The 16509-nt window shown below is 42.1% G+C and overlaps 1 protein-coding gene across 1 annotated transcript in view; it reads right to left on the bottom strand.

The window, feature by feature from the left end:
- The window catches only part of ELOVL2 (ELOVL fatty acid elongase 2), a 63474-nt gene extending 51804 nt beyond the window's left edge, over positions 1-11670 (bottom strand). Inside the window, exon 1 of the mRNA XM_055322847.1 lies at positions 11631-11670. Coding sequence (XP_055178822.1) covers positions 11631-11633 — 3 coding nt within the window. The 5' untranslated portion in view covers positions 11634-11670. The remainder of the gene's footprint in view (positions 1-11630) is intronic.
- Positions 11671-16509: the final 4839 nt, after the last annotated feature.

Below are 16509 nucleotides of genomic sequence, written 5' to 3'. Positions count from 1 at the left end.
TAACAGCTGATAAACTTTTGACCCTGCCAAAAACTAAGGGTCCCCAAGTAGTCATAATATCTGTTAAACTCAAAGATTCAATTGCTTAGCAATATGGAAAAATCAATCATTTAAGTCTTTAAGTGTTGCAAGTAAACTCAGATGATAAATTGTCATTATGAAACAAAAGTTTATGTGCAAAGCTACCATTGGTCTCTCTGATCAAGGTCTTTTTTTTTAAAGATTTATTTATTCATTCGTTTATTTGTGGGGGTGGGGGCAGAAGGAGAGGGAGAGAATCCTAGACTTCCCACTGAGTGCAGAGTTCCACACAAGGCTCAGTCTCTTGACCCTGAGATCATGACCTGAGTTAGATCAGATGCCTAACTAAGGTGCCCTTCTGATCAGTGTCTTAATACTGCAGTCATTTGGTCGGAAAACAGTGAACCACTTTACTTATTTGCAAATATATTATTTAATTGTCTGCTAGATGGGTGTTCTATTTATTATACTAATAAACACATTTATCACACTAGTGGATTAAGTTTCATATGTACATATTTTAAATGTAAGTGACCATGAACAACATAACACTTTCGCAGGGCACCTAGGTGGCTCAGCTGGTTAAGCTTTTAACTTTTAATTTATGCTCAGGTCATGATTTCAGGATCATGAGATCAAGCCCCCTGTTGGGTTACATGCTAGGTGTGGGGCCTGCTTGAGATTCTCTCTCTCAAAACAAAACAAAAAAACACACAAACACTTTCCTGGCGTGCTCCATTTTCCAAATATTGGAAATGGATCATTAGGTTGTATATATTTGTTTACATATTTAAATACATACATATAATCTATGTAACATGCAAAGACATGTATTATATATATATAAATACAAATATATATTTACCTATCCATCTATTCTTAAAATTTGCGGGGAAGAAACTACATGGAAAAGTCATTTTGATTCGTCCATTCTCATCTATGATAATAGAGAAGAGTACTATGGCTTTCATCACATTTTTGTGAGAAGAATACATTTATACCAGTTCATGGATAAGACTATATGGAATAAAACAGGTAATGTTTTTGGATCAGAAGATTTATATCTGGTTTTGCTACCTCTAGTATGTGACCTTAGATAAATTATTTATTCTTTGACACTCAATTTTCTCAGTTGTAAAGTAGGTTCATTGATACAGGACTTGCCTCTCTCAAAAGTTTTTTGTAAGGTTTCAAAAGAGGTAAATGTTTTCCAGTGCACTTCTACACATATTAAGTGATTAATAAATATAAAATAAGTACACTTGCAGTGTATTCAAGTGATAACTAAAAGCCAAAACAACGTATATGTAAAAATCAAAATAATTACTCAGTAAATTCATAAAGCATCGCTTTGTTTATATTACTATTAAGATATTCATTTTCAATTTCAGTAAGAATTTAATGCTATTACTTGTAGATTTCATTATGTAAAAATAACAACATACCTTGGCCCCATCTACAAATTATATTACTGGAAGAAAATATAATTATAGAAATGCATACACATTTTAATTTCAAGGAGAACTTAAAATTACAGGTTTTACTACTTAGAAATGACATAACCTGACCCTTTCCACAAATATAATGATTGTGAAATGTAAATATAGTTGTAGGAACACATATACATCATCATTTACTAAAAAGTTACACAAGTATATATGCATGGATGAAACAACTACATTACTGAAACGTGCCTAAACTCAACTATGATAAATAATTATAAATGCATTAAGAGATAATGGTCTTTAAAAGAACTGTATATGGACATGTTTGCAAAGCAGATATGCATTTCCAAATTAATATTTTATGGGTAGTAAATGAGATTGATGAGAAAAGATCATTGCATGGAAAACCAGCAAAATTGACCTTCACTTTATCAGTAAATAACTGTTTAGCATTTACCATAGGTTAGGCATTAGTCTAGATACTTGAGATACTTTACTAAGCAAAGCAAACAAAAATCTCTCCTCATGAAGCTTGCAAACAAAAGGGGACATGAAAGGACATGTCATGAAGGGACGCAGAAAAATCACTGCAAATAATAATTATTAAAGGTACCAAGTATTATATAAATGAATAAATCAAGTGCTATGAAAAAATATAGGAGAGTAGGGGATCAGGCATGTGTGAATATGGTAAGTCAGGTTTTAGTTTTAATTAGACTACCCTAAGCACTCTATTTAAGAAAGTACTAAGCAATAACTGAAATGAAAAAATACACTAGAGGGAATCAACAATAGATTAGAGGATGCAGAACAGATTGGCAATCTACAAGACAACGTAATAGAAAGCACCCAAGCTGGACAGCAAAAAAGCAAAGCAAATAGAAAAAGAAAAGAAAGGAGAAAAGGTTAAGGGATCTATTGGGCAACATCAAGGGAAGGAACATTTGTATTATATGGGTCTCAGAGGGACAAGAGAGAAAGGGGCAGAAATTATATTTGAAGAAATAATAGCTGAACACTTCCTAACCTAGAGAAGGAGACACACTTCTAGGTTCAAGAAGCAGAGAGCTCCAAACAAGATGAACCAAGGAGATCCACACCATGATATGTAATAACTAAACTGTTAAAGATTACAAATAAGCAGAGCTTTTTTTAAAAGATTTATTTATTTATTTATGATAGAGAGAGAAAGAGAGAGAGAGGCAGAGACACAGGAGGAGGGAGAAGCAGGCTCCATGCCGGGAGCCCGACGTGGGACTCGATCCCGGTACTCCAGGATCGCGCCCTGGGCCAAAGGCAGGCACTAAACTGCTGAGCCACCCAGGGATCCCCTAAGCAGAGCATTTTAAAAGCAGCAAGAGAGGAGCAACTAATCACAAATGAATTAGGGAAATCCCAGGAAGCTATCTGCTAATTTTTCAGCAGAAACTCTGCAGGCCAGAAGAGAGTGGAGGATATATTCAAAGCGTTGAAAGGGAAAAACAACAATAGCAAGATTATCATTCAGAATAGGAGAGAGAGTTTCCCAGACAAATAGAAGGTAAAGGAGTTCACCACTGCTAAATTGGCTTTAGAGGAAATGTTAAAGGGACTTCATTAAAAGGAAGAGTCAAAATTGGAATTATGAAATTTTCAGAATTAGAAAATTATGAAAGGACAAAGTTTCATGAATAAAAGCAAACATACAGTAAATATAGTTTAACAATCACTTACAAACCTACTACGCAGGTTACAGAACACAAGTAGCAAAATCGATCATAAAGATTTGTTAAGGGAACTTAATACATAAAATGTGACAGAAGAGCACAAATAGTTTTCTTAGAATGTGTGTGAACTTAAGTGACCATCAACTTAATATAAACTGCTATAGGGATGTCTGGGTGGCTCAGGGGTTGAGCGTCTGCCTTTGGCTCAGGGTATGATCCCAGAGTCCCAGGATCAAGTCCCACATTGGGCTTCCTGCATGGAGCCTGCTTCTCCCTCTGCCTCTCACTCTCTGTGTCGTCTCTCATGAATAAATAAAATCTTAAAATATATATACACACATATATATAAACTGCTGTATAGATGTTACATATGAACCTAATGGAACCCACAAACAAAAACCTCTAACAAATACATAAAAAACAAAGAGAAAGAAAGGCAAACATAACACTAAAGAAAATCATGAACCACAAGGAAAGAGAGCAAGGGGGAAAAGGAACAGAGAACAAAGAAAAAAAAAAACCCAGAAAACATTTAACAAAATGGCAGTGAGTACATACCTATCAATAATTACTTTAAATGTAAATGGTCTAAATGTGCCAAAAGATACAGGATGACCAAATTAAAAAAAAAAAAAGTCCTATATGTTTACATGCTGCCTATAAGAGATCCACTGCAGATATAAAAATACGTAAGATGGAAAGTGAAGGTATGGAAAAAAATATTTCATGCAAAGAGAGGTGCAAAAGAATAATTTTAAAAAGCCAAACTAGCTATCGACAAAACAGACTTTCAAACAAAGACTGCATAAAGAATGACATTACATAATGATAAAGGGACCAATATAACAAAAGGAAATAATTGTGACTATCTATACACCCAACAGTTGAGCACGTGAATATATAAATAGTGAAAAGGACAGTAATACAATAATAGCAGGGGACTTTAACACCCACTTACAACAATGGATAGATCATCCAGGCACAAAATCAGAAGAAGGAAATAATAAAGATTGAGGAATATATGAAAGATTTCTTTTAGGGATCCCTGGGTGGCGCAGCGGTTTGGCGCCTGCCTTTGGCCCAGGGCACGATCCCGGAGTCCCGGGATCGAGTCCCACATCGGGCTCCTTGCAAGGAGCCTGCTTCTCCCTCTGCCTGTGTCTCTTCCTCTCTCTCTCTCTCTGTGACTATCATAAATAAATTTAAAAAAATTTAAAAAAAAAGATTTCTTTTAAAAAAAGGAAAGATTAATGAAATCAAGAACTGGTTCTTTGAAAAGATAAACAAAATTGATAAACCTCTAGGCAAACTCCAAGAAAAAAAGAGAAGACACAAGTAACTAACACCAAAAATGAAAGAGAAGTGACAACGAACACCACAGAAATACAAAGAACATAAAAGATTACTAAGAAAAATCATTTTTGCCAACAAAAATTATATGAGAACGTAGAAGAAATGGATAAATTTTTAGAAACATACAATCTTCCAACAGTCAATCAGGAAGAAACAGAGAATTTGAACAGACCAATTACTAATAACAAAATTCAATCAGTAATCAAAAACCTCCCAACAAACGAAAGCCCAGGACCAGATGGATTCACAGGTGAGTATACCACACATTTAATGAAGAGCTGACATCAATTCGCAAACTCTTCCAAACAACAGAAGAGAAAGGAAGCTTCCAAATACCTTCTAGGTCAGCATTACCGTGATACCAAGACCAGACACTACAAAAAAAGAAAACTATAGGCAATATACCTGATGAAAGTAGATGCAAAAATCTTCAACAAAATATTAGCAAGCCAATTCCAACAACACATTAAAAGGATGCCAAGATCAAGTGGGATTTATTCTGGGGAGCAAGTTTAGTCAATACCTGCACATCTGTCAATGTGATACGCCGCATTAACGAAGCAAAAGGTAATAATCATATGATAATGGCAATAAACGCAAAGAAGAATCTGACAAGATTTAACATCCACTCGTGATAAAAAATGCTCAACGATACGTGCTTAGAGGGAATATATGTCAACATAATAAAGGCCATATATGACAAACCAGAGCTGACATCATATTCAATGGTGAAAAACAAAGTTTTCCCTCTAAGATCGGGAACAAGACAAGGACACCCACTGTCACCACTTTGATTTAACACAGTAACTATAAGTGGCAGCAAACAAACAGTGAAAATAAATGAATGGTATCCAAATGGGTAGGGGAAAAGGAAAACTCACTATTAGCAGATGACAAAATACTATATACTGACAACCCTAAAGGCTTCACCAAAATGCCATTATGGTAAATGAATTCAGTACGGTTGCAAAATATAAAACATACAGAAGTCTGTTGCACTTCTATATACTAACAAAGCAGAAAGAGAAATTACGGAAACAATTCCACTTGTCATTGCACCAAAAAGAATAAAATACCTAGGAATAAACCTTACCAAGGAAGTGAAAGACCTATACTCTGAAAAGTATAAAACACCGATAAAAGAAATTGAAGACGCCATAAACAAATGAAAAAATATACCATGCTCATAGACTGGGACAATAATATTGTTAAAAATGTCCATACTACCCAAAGGAATATACAAATTCAATGCAGTCACCATCAAGTCAGCCTTTTTCACACATCTCAGAATAAATAATCTTAATGTTAGTATGGAACCACAGAAAGAAGACCCTGCATGGCCAAAGCAATCTGAAGAAGAACAAAGCTGGAGGCATCGCAATCTGATTTCAAAATATACTACAAAGCCACAGAACTCAAAAGAGTATGGTACTGGCACAAAAACAGGCACATAGATCAATGGTACAGGATAGAGAGCCCAGGATAATGAACTCATGCTTCTATAGGTTAATCTAGGAAAAAGGAAGCAAGAATATACAACAGGAAAAGAAATAGTCTTCTCATTGATGATGCTGGGAAAACTTGACAGCTACATGCAAAAGAAGGAAACTGAATCACCTTCTCACATCATACACAAAAAAAACTCAAAAATAGATTAAAGACCTAAATGTGAGACATGAAACCATAAAAATCCTAGAAGACAGGCAGTAATTTCTTTGTTGGCCTTAGTGATATTTTTCTAGATCTGTCTCCTCAGGCAGGGGAAACAAAGGCAAAAAAAAAATACACTATTGGGACTACATCAAAATAAAAAGCTTCTGCACAGCGAAGAAAACAACACAACAAAAAAAAGCAACCTACTGAATGGAATGATGCAAATGACTGCAAATGAGGTATCTGATAAAGGGTTCATTTCCAAAATACATAAATAACTTATACAATTCAACACCAAGAAACCCCAGATGACAGGATTAAAAAAATGGGTAGAGGACCCGAAGAGAAAATTTTCCAAACAAGACATAAAGACATATAAAAATATGCTCAACATCACTAATCAGGGAAATACAAATGAAAACCACACTGAGATATCTTACACCTGCCAGAATGGCTAGGATCAAAAGGGAAAAAAAAAAAGTGTTGGCAGGGGGAGGAGGGAGGGGAGGAGGAATTAAGAAGATAGCCATAGAGCTCTGTGGCAGAGGGAGGGAGCCAGCCAGCCAGCAAGAAGAGTCAGTGTGAAGGCTCCAGGGTCTGCCAAAACAATCTTGTGAAAAGAGAATACCCCATATTGCAGATGAGTAAATAGTGTCTCAAGAGTGATGTGATTTAGGGAATGGAGCTAGGCAATAAAAAAAGCCAGACTAGAGCAGCCCCGGTGGCTCAGCGGTTTAGCACCGCCTTCAGCCCAGGGCCTGATCCCGGAGACTTGGGATAGAGCCCCCACATCATGCTCCCTGAATAGGAGCCTGCTTCTCCCTCTGTCTCTGCCTCTCTCTCTCTCTGTGTGTCTCTCTCATGAATAAATAAATAAAATCTTTTAAAAAAAAAAGCGCCAGATTAGAAAGATACTAGATTTCTTAACTCTCAGTCTAGCACCTTTCTGTTGTTTTGTGCCTTTGTTCATCAGGTGAGAGGCAAGTGTGCTGTTTCCTATAAAGCCCTGAGTAAGGGGTCACATAGTTGCAGTTGTTGCTGCTGTTATTACTAATCAGGTGCACTGACAGTTCTTGAAAGGTAGTTGAAGCTCAAAGGATAATTTCATTTTCCCTTCCCGTAGTTTATTTTTTTCCTTCCTTTATCTGTGCTTCTTTCCTTGGCACAATATCAAATTGTCAGTTAAAGGAATCCTATTTCTTTGGATATTTGATAAAGGTGTGAAACATAGGAATAAGGTATGAAATAGAAAGCACGTATAACTTAGTATGCAAAGGAGCTGTGAGAGAATGGTGAGAACGTGGAGCCCAGGGACTTGGCAGGTAGAGGACTACCTTTCTCTAGAGGCAGGAGGCACAGAAGGAAGGGAAGTGCAGGGAGGGGGGCCTTGGAAACACAGTAGGACCAGAGCTCCTCGCACCCCCACCCACCCCCACCCGGAAGTTTTAAGCTACTAGAAGAAAATGAGGACTCTGGCCTTGAAAAAATAATGAGCTTCAAGTGAAAAAGTAAAAAAACAAACAAACAAACAAACAAAAAACTAAGAAACCACAGAGGAGGAAATCTGAAGAAAGGCAAGAATAACGTAGAGGGGGCTGGAGAAGAGAGAAGATGTAAAGAGACTTTCAACAAGTGAGACTGTTACACAATAAACAATATAAAAGAAAAAGGCGAGTAAGAATCCGATTTCAGACACCGTAGACCCGAAAGCCGGTGGAATTACTAACAGCCAAAGGGAAGACAGAGGACAGTCTGAAAGGTGAGTAGCTGACTTTTGGTAACACCAGGTTTTAGGTGGCAGTGAGGTTCTCACGAGTGGGAAGGGTCCAGCAGAGAAGAGGTAAATTTGGAAGATGACTATCACCTGGGGCAACTCGGCCCCACAGGTAGCTACGGAGCATTTGAAATTGTGGCTCACCTGAACTGCACGTGCTGTCAGTATAAAACACACCAGATTTTAAAGACTTCATATGAGGAAAAAAAAAGTATATCTAATTTTGTTACATTGATTTCATGTTGAAATAATATCTGCATGAATTGGGTTAAATAAAGTCTATTATTAAAATTAATTTCACCTGTCTCTTACTATGATTACAAGAAAATTTTAAATTACAGACGCAATTTGTGTATTTCTACCGGACAGTGCTGATATAGAGCGGTAAACAATATAAAAGAAAACATTTCAGGATCACATAAGAGGATGAGAACCAGGAGAGAGTTACAGATATTATTCTGACACATTTCTACTAGAAACAGCCAGATATGGGAGCAAAACACACGTCATTATAAAAGATAATATTCACTGAATGCTCAAAGAGCTATACTAGCCACATCTGGTTCATTATCTTCTTCGTTCCTTCCAACGTTATGAAATGATACCATTGTCTTCTTTTATAGAAAAAAATGTTCTAAAGAAGTTAACCTGCCCAAGGTCACACAGTTAAATCTTGGTGTTGGAGTTCAAATCTGTGACTCCCTCCAGATCTCAAAGTCTAAACTGCCACATCATCAATTCCAGAACAATTCACACTCTGCGACTCTTAAATCGTTAAATGGTTATATTTAAACTAACAATTTACTAGAATGGTCCACTGTCAGAGTCAGGGAAGTACCAGTGATGTCCTAATTTGATTAAGATACAAATGTGTAAATTTGTAACTTCAAAATTCTGCTGAGCTACTCAGGTTGGCATATTTTCACTGTGTTGAGTTTAGAGTTTACTGGTGCAAGGTCTTGCCTTTAATCCACTCTGAAAAAATCCAAAACTTTCAAGTTAGACGGTAGGCTGTTGAAGATGGTCCTGGGCACAACCCTCCACAGAAGGGCCCTGAGTTCTGAATATAACAAACCTGATATGGAGCCACTTAAATTTTAAACACCCTCTTTCAGACTATGAGAGCACCTGAACCTCCCAAACTGATTCAAATATTTTGAAGGGTTCAATTAAACTTCAATTAAAAAAAAAATGGTTTCAAGGGAGCTGGATGAAATTGCAACCTTTTGTTGAAAGAACAAGAATTAAGTATCCCCAGCTGGATACCTTAAAAGGGGATTTATACTCCTTGAAAAAGCCTATGCTTTGAGGAGTAGAAGAAAAAATGACTTGATATTTTGACTGGAATCATAACATAAAAATCCCCTATAAATACAAATTGGGATCAAAAGAATGAGGGGTCTTTCACTTAGGTTTGGTGGCTGGATTTAATTTCAAAGACAAATTTATCATTCTTTCCATCTTTCATCTTTACTACCTATCTGGCCAAGGAAGCAATCACAGAACTGCTAAACTCATTTTCAAGACAATTTTACTACGCAGTCTGGCTCAGATTATAAAAACACATGTCCCCAGGCTGAAAACAAAGGATTGCTATACATTTACATCACAGAGATGGGAAAACAAAAGGGAACTTGAGGAAAAAAATAATAATATGCTTTGGAATAAGACTAATTAGCAGACATCGTGAGCAACTTTTCATGTTGGATTTGGAGCCAAAGCACTGTCCTTCTGAAACTGACCCACTAGCTTATTTTTGAATTTAAGCCCCAGAAGCCTGCCCACTGCCGGCATCATTTTTTTTTAAGTAACTTGTATATGGACAAATGCATAAAAATATCTCCTCTGAAAACCCACAGTTTCTGAAAAACACTTTTCTATAAAGGTAGTATCACGAGTACAGGGTAGCGCTAATAAGCGCTAGCCCCTTATTTTGGCTCTTGTAGATTAATTCCCATGACTCTTCCATCCAATTAAGGTGATATCCTTGGACTCGTTTCCTTACTCATTACAATTCGTAATATTTTGTAACAAAGGTTCAGGCCTCCAAGGAGAGAGCCAGTTAGCCCTAAAAATGCGTTGTCCCTCCATGTGCAAAGGTGTCAAGAGCATGAAGGGACAGACTCCAGCATTGAGAGACGCCCAGCTACACTTTTGTCACTAAGGGTCACCACACGGAGTCCCTCCTTCCCAAGAGCATTCCTCCTCTCAAACTTGGCTGGAGACTCTCATCCCTGTAACTGCCAACTGGATAGAGAATCCTTGCAGTTGCACAGCCGCTTCCCCTTTGTACATCAGCATTCTGTATGCTGGTGTTCGGGGTGAATCTTCTCATTTACGGAGCACATACTATGTGCCAGGCGCTGTCGTAGGTACTAGAAACAGAGCAGCTCACCAAGTGAAAAGAATCTCTATGCTGGCATTTACATTCTGGCGGGGGGCGGGGGGCACTCGTTCAGTAAACAAGAATTTAAACAAAAGAGTATGTCAAGGGATCCCTGAGTGGCTCAGCGGTTTAGCGCCTGCCTTCGGCTCAGGGGGTGATCCTGGAGACCCGGGATCGGGATCAGTCCCGCATCACCACATCAGGCTCCCTGCATGGGATGGGGCCTGCGTGTGTGTGTGTGTGTGTGTGTGTGTGTGTGTGTGTGTGTGTGTGTGAGAGAGAGAGAGAGAGAGAGAGATGAATAAATAAATAAAATCATGGGCAGCCCAGGTGGCTCAGCCGTATAGCATCACCTTTAGCCCAGGGCCTGGTCCTGGAGTCCCAGGATCGAGTCCCACGTCGGGCTCCCTGCATGGAGCCTGCTTCTCCCCATGCCTGTGTCTCTGCCCGCCCCCCTCTCTCTGTGCCTCTCATGAATAAATACAATCTTTAAAAAAAATAAAAATAAAATCCTAAAAAAAAAAGCATGTCAAATAATAAAAGCCAAAAATGGAAAAAAAAAAAAAAAAAGGAGCAAGGAGGGTGAATGAAGCAAGTCGGAACCGGGGTGGGTGGAGTAGAAAAAAAAAAAAAAAGACTGAAATTCGAGATGGAGCCGGCTGCAAGTACCACCGGGTGGACGGCGGTGCCCGGGAGGGCGGAGCGCAGCGGGGCTGCGGGCGGCAGGGCAGCGGGGAGGGCACGGAGATCAGCGTCCTCCGGCGAGGCCCGCGGTGGCGGGGAGCCACGCGGGGACCCCGTCACCTTCCCTTCCCGGGGGTCCCGGGGTCCCGGCGGGCGGGGGGCGGGGGGCGGGGCGCGGCGAGCACAGGGTCCGGGCCCGGGCAGCCGGCGAGCGGCCGTCGGGAAGAGGACCGACCCCCCCGACCCCCCCCGGCACCCGCGGAGCCCCCCCGACGGCCCCGGGCAGACCCAGCCGGGCCGGGACACGCCCCCGGGGCCGCAGGCTCGGGGCAGCGGGCGCGGGGGCACCGGGCCAGCCGTTAGCGGACGAAGCCCCCGATGCCCCGGGGCAGGCGGGGCAGGCCGGGCGGGGGCGGGGGCGGGGGCGGGGGCGTCGGGCATCCCGGGCGCCCCGCGGGCCGCGAGCCGGCAGCGGGGGCCGGACCCAGCCCCGAGACCGCGGCCGCCCCGGGCCCGCCGAACCCGCGGCTCCCGCGCCCCCGCCCGGCCCCTTCCCGCCCCGCGCGTCGGTGGAGGAGAGGAAGGGGGGCGGCGGGGCGGGCACTCACCATGATCGCGGCGCCGGCGGCCCGGATGCGCTGTCCAGGGTAGCGGCCGTCCGAGTGCCCCGGCTCCCGCCGCGCCCGCGCCTCTTACCCACGCCCACGCCCACGCCCGGCGCGCGCACGCCCGCCCGCCGCCCGCCGCCCGCCGCCCCCGCCCCCTCGGGCCCGCGCGCCTCCCGCGCGGCGCTCCCACCGCCAGGGCCGTTTCGGGCGCCCGCGCTCCCCCCCTCCCCTCCCTCCCTCCCTCCCCGGCGGCCGGCAGGTCGCGGTGCGAGGGGCGGCGGGGGAGGGGCGGGGCCGGCGGGAGGGGCGGGGCCGGCGGGAGGGGCGAGGGCGGGGCGCCCCCTGCCGGCCTCGCGAGGATTTGCAGGCCCAGCCGGCGTCTGGCGCGCGCGCCTCGGCCCAGCGATCGCAGAGCCCCCGCGCGGCCCGCCGGCCTCGGTGCGCTCTGCCCCGGGGACCCGGCGGCGGCCAGGGGAGGGTGGAGGGTCGGGGGCCCTGGAGGGTCGGGGCCGTGGAGGGGTCGGGGCCATGGGGGATCGGGGCCGAGGAGGGTCGTGGAGGGTCGTGGAGGGTCCGGGCGCCGCTCCTCCTCGTGGTGGCTCCGCGGCCTTTAAGCGGGAAGGGCTAGTGCTGGAGCGGGTTTGGGGAACGTGCGCGTCTTCGGTCCCGGGGCCAGTCGGGTTCTGACGGCATAAGGCGGGAGCGGGTCAGGGTGAGGGCGTCCGACTCCCGTCTCACCGGACGCTGCCTGCGGAAGGTCTCACTCCAGGGACTCCTTAGCTAATGCCCCCAATGGTTACATTGGCACTTAATCGTGAACAGAAAGTATGGGATCTCAGATCCTTTTTTTTTTTTAATTTTATTTATTCATGAGAGACCTAGAGAGAGAGAGAGGCAGAGACACAGGCAGAGGGAGAAGCAGGCTCCATGCAGGGAGCCGGATGCAGGACCCGATCCCGGGTCTCCAGGATCACGCACAACCACTGAGCACCCCCAGGTGTCCCTCTGCTTGCCTTTTTTGTGTAGCTGATGCGATCAACTGAAATGCAAGCAAATGTTTATTGAGAGTCAGGAACACCGCATCTGGATGTACACAGAGATACCTGCAACGTATGCTTTAGCAACCCGAACTGTAAATATTAAGGATGTATTTGCAGTTCTGTGAAGTAGTAGAGTGAATAACCATAGATGTCAGGGCTAACACTTAATTGTCACATAATCACCTAGTATTTAGAGTTTCCAGTAGCTGGAGTGTTAAAAATCAGTTACATATTTGCTTATAAAGAGCGGATAGCAAAAAAAAAAAAAAAAAAAAAAAAAAAAAAGGAGCAGATAGCTCTAGACCATGAACAGGTAGGCAGGTATATGTTAAGCAAGTCTCTTAAAATCTCACCATCCGTGAGTGGGCTCGAGAGTCAGCCCTGCCACATACTGGCTATGTGATACTGGCTCAGTTATCTAATTCTCTGTGCTTCAGTTTCTTGATCTATAAAATGGTGATAAGCATGACACATTATCTATGGCTGTTAGGATTAAATTAATATGAATAAAGCACTAGAGAAATGCCTGGTGCAAAAGTACTAATTATTGATCTTGTTATTGATCTAATGCCCTTGGAAACCAGAAAGTGATATTGTATTAAATGCTGACATATTTTTGTAAAAAGTGTCCATAAGGTCGAAACCAAGTATACGATTTGATGTCAGTTCTATTCATTCATTCACATTGTTCATTCAACAAAATCCCATTTACAGTTGTACCAAAAGGAATAAAATACATAGGAATGAACTTAATGAAGGTGAAAGACCTGTATCCTGAAATAGTTGTTTTACTTCACCGCTGTATTGATGAACAAGCTTCCTAGAGAGAATAGAGATGAAGGAGCTAAATGAGGTTCAGATGCTGGAAGCCTCTTACTTGACCCAGATTTCAACCACGTGCATCGTTGCAACCTCAGCAACTTCTTTGACATCTGGGAAACAGATGGAAGGGATCCTAAGGTTAATTCAGAAGTTATAGAAGACAGCCTCAGCTTATAAGCTCATCATTCTTTTAGCTCAAATGTGGTCTTTGCAGGTAACTCCTGGGTATCTAACATAAACCATGCTGAATGACTTAGAATGGTAGCTCCTTCCCGACTAGCTGCATTGCACAGATGAGGTACCTGAGGCCCAAAGAAGGGAAATAGTGTACCCAGGGTCACATGGTCAGGCGGTTGGAAAGTGGGGAAGCCAGGATGCAATCTGAAGCCTGTTGGATTCTTTCTAGGACACCATGCTGTTTTGAATATTCCAATCTTTAAGAATCCTTATAAACTGGGCAGAGAAACTCACTTTCTGTGGTTTGAAAGAGCAGATGAGGGCAGCCCTGGTGGCTCAGTGGTTTAGCGCCACCTTCAGCCCAAGGCCTGATCCTGGAGACCTGGGATTGAGTCCCATGTCGGGCTCCCTACAGGGAGCCTTCTCCCTCTGCCTGTGTCTCTCATGAATAAATAAATTAAATTAAAAAAAAAAAAGCAGACGAAGTATGAACTTCATGCAATTTGAATTTTTTGTAATCATGGAAAATTCTAGACATCTACCAAAGTAGACAGATGAATGAACTCTAAAGCATCCATCACCCGTCTTTAAAAAGTATCTACCCATGACCAATCTTGTTTCATCTATACCACTACCTACTTCTCTCTTCTCCATTCTATTATATTGTGTTTTTTTCCATTATTTTGAAGCAAATCACAGTTATAATAGTTTGTAAATTTGTCAGCATATATCACTAGAGAAGAAATCTTTTTAAAAACACACATAAAGGGCACCTGGGTGGCTCAGTCGGTTTAGTGTCTGACTCTTGATCTCAGCTCAGGTCTTGATCTCAGGATCAAGAGTTGGGCATGGAGCCTACCTAAACAAACAAACAAAAAAAAAAAACCCCACAAAATCACAAAGCCATTGTAATATCTTAAACATTAACAAGAAGTTATTAACAGCATTAATTATGGACATTGAGTATACAAATTTCCAAAAGTTATCTTTTTTTTTATGATAGGCACACAGTGAGAGAGAGAGAGGCAGAGACATAGGCAGAGGGAGAAGCAGGTTCCATGCACCAGAAGCCCGACGTGGGATTCGATCCTGGGTCTCCAGGATCACGCCCTGGGCCAAAGGCAGGCGCTAAACCGCTGCGCCACCCAGGGATCCCGGTTGTCTTTTTTTAACATTGCAATTGGTTGCTATATCTTTTATGTCTCTTTAATCTCTACCCTACATCTCTTTTCATTTTCCTTCTTTTTTTTTTTTACAGCATGTATCCCTTTTTAAAAGATTTTATTCATGAGAGACACACAAAGCAAGGCAGAGACATAGGAGAGGGAGAAGTAGGCTTCCTGCGAGGAGCCTGATGTGGGGCTCGATCCAAGGACTCCAGGAACATGACCTGAGCTGAAGGCAGACGCTCAACCACCCAGGTGGCCACCCAGGTGTCCCATCTCTTTTCATTTTCTTGTAATTTGTATTGTAGCATTTCCCACAGTCTGGATTCTGTTGACCACACCTCTAGGGTATAGGTTAGCATGTGCTTCTAATCTCTGAGTTTTTGTAAACTGATAACTATAACGAGTTCCAGAGGCTTGATTGGATTGAAATTGTTGACAAGAAAATTCAGAGGTGGCTGTGTGTATTTCCATCAGGATGCACATGACATCCGATTGTCACTCTCCCTGTGATGCTTAAGTGTTGGGTGATGCTCAATGCCTACATCCAGTGATTCATTAGGAGTTGCAAAATTGTGACATCCTAGCTATGTCATTCCTTCATTTCTTAGCTAGAATGCTTCCAAAAATTTGCCCCTACATGTGTTCTTTGGTTACCTATGGTGCTATTTATATGGGAAAAACAAAATAAATTTTTTAAATGAAGAGCTGGTTCACTACCAATGTAAAAATTCAAAATTTAAACATGAATAAATAGCATTTGGAAATACTTAGGCTAGCTGCCAGTGTCAACAAGGCCACCACAAAACTGTTGTTACCCAATTTCCTTTTTTAAATGTACCATGTTCTATATTAACTAGAATGACTTTCAAAGATTTCTTTATTTATCTAGGCTCTGAAAAGGAAAAAAATTAACAGAAGACTCTACTGTGATTGGTCCTTTCCAAGGGAAGAGGTCAGAACTCAGGAGAATGAGTCATGAAGAATTTTTTGCATATTATTTGGTTTTATCACTAAATTAGTTGAATAGAAAAGTACATATGACAAAAGCTGTATTTTAGGAGGAGAGGGACAGAGGGAGACTGAAAATCCTAAGCAGACTCCACACCCAGCGTGGAGTTCGATGTGGGGCTCAATCTCAGAAACCTGAGATCATGACGTGAGCCAGAATGAAGGGTCTGATGCTTAAACAACTGAGCCACCCAGACACCCCTTGACAGTAATCTTGATTATAATTGGTCAGCATTGTAACATTAAAGGTAATTTGTGATTAGTTCTACAAATACTTCAGCTTTTAACAGAATTTGCCTTAAAATGATCATTTCAACTGTCTTTTTAGCTTCTGTCACATGGCAAGCATTCAATTACTATTTAATACAGACCTACCTCCCCTTTTTTATTACTGCTTGCCAGGGGGGTTTCTGTGACATCCTAATGGGAATCTCATTAGCGCCAAAGACCTTTGAAAAATATGTTATTATTATTAGCTAATGGAAATGCAGTTCCTGAGCAAATGATATAATTTACGTAAGCAATATCATGAAAAAAAAATGTAGTCTTTGTCAAGGCCTGCCCCATACCAGCAACTGAAATGTTTACCAAAACAATGGGAGACATATTTCCAGTTATCATGTATTAAGCATGACAGCTGCATTAGGAGTTGGGGTTTCATAG

The sequence above is a fragment of the Nyctereutes procyonoides genome, unplaced genomic scaffold, assembly GCF_905146905.1.
Source record: "Nyctereutes procyonoides isolate TBG_1078 unplaced genomic scaffold, NYPRO_anot_genome, whole genome shotgun sequence".
Classification (NCBI taxonomy): Eukaryota; Metazoa; Chordata; class Mammalia; order Carnivora; family Canidae; genus Nyctereutes; species Nyctereutes procyonoides.
This window is presented reverse-complemented; position numbering and strand designations above follow the sequence as displayed.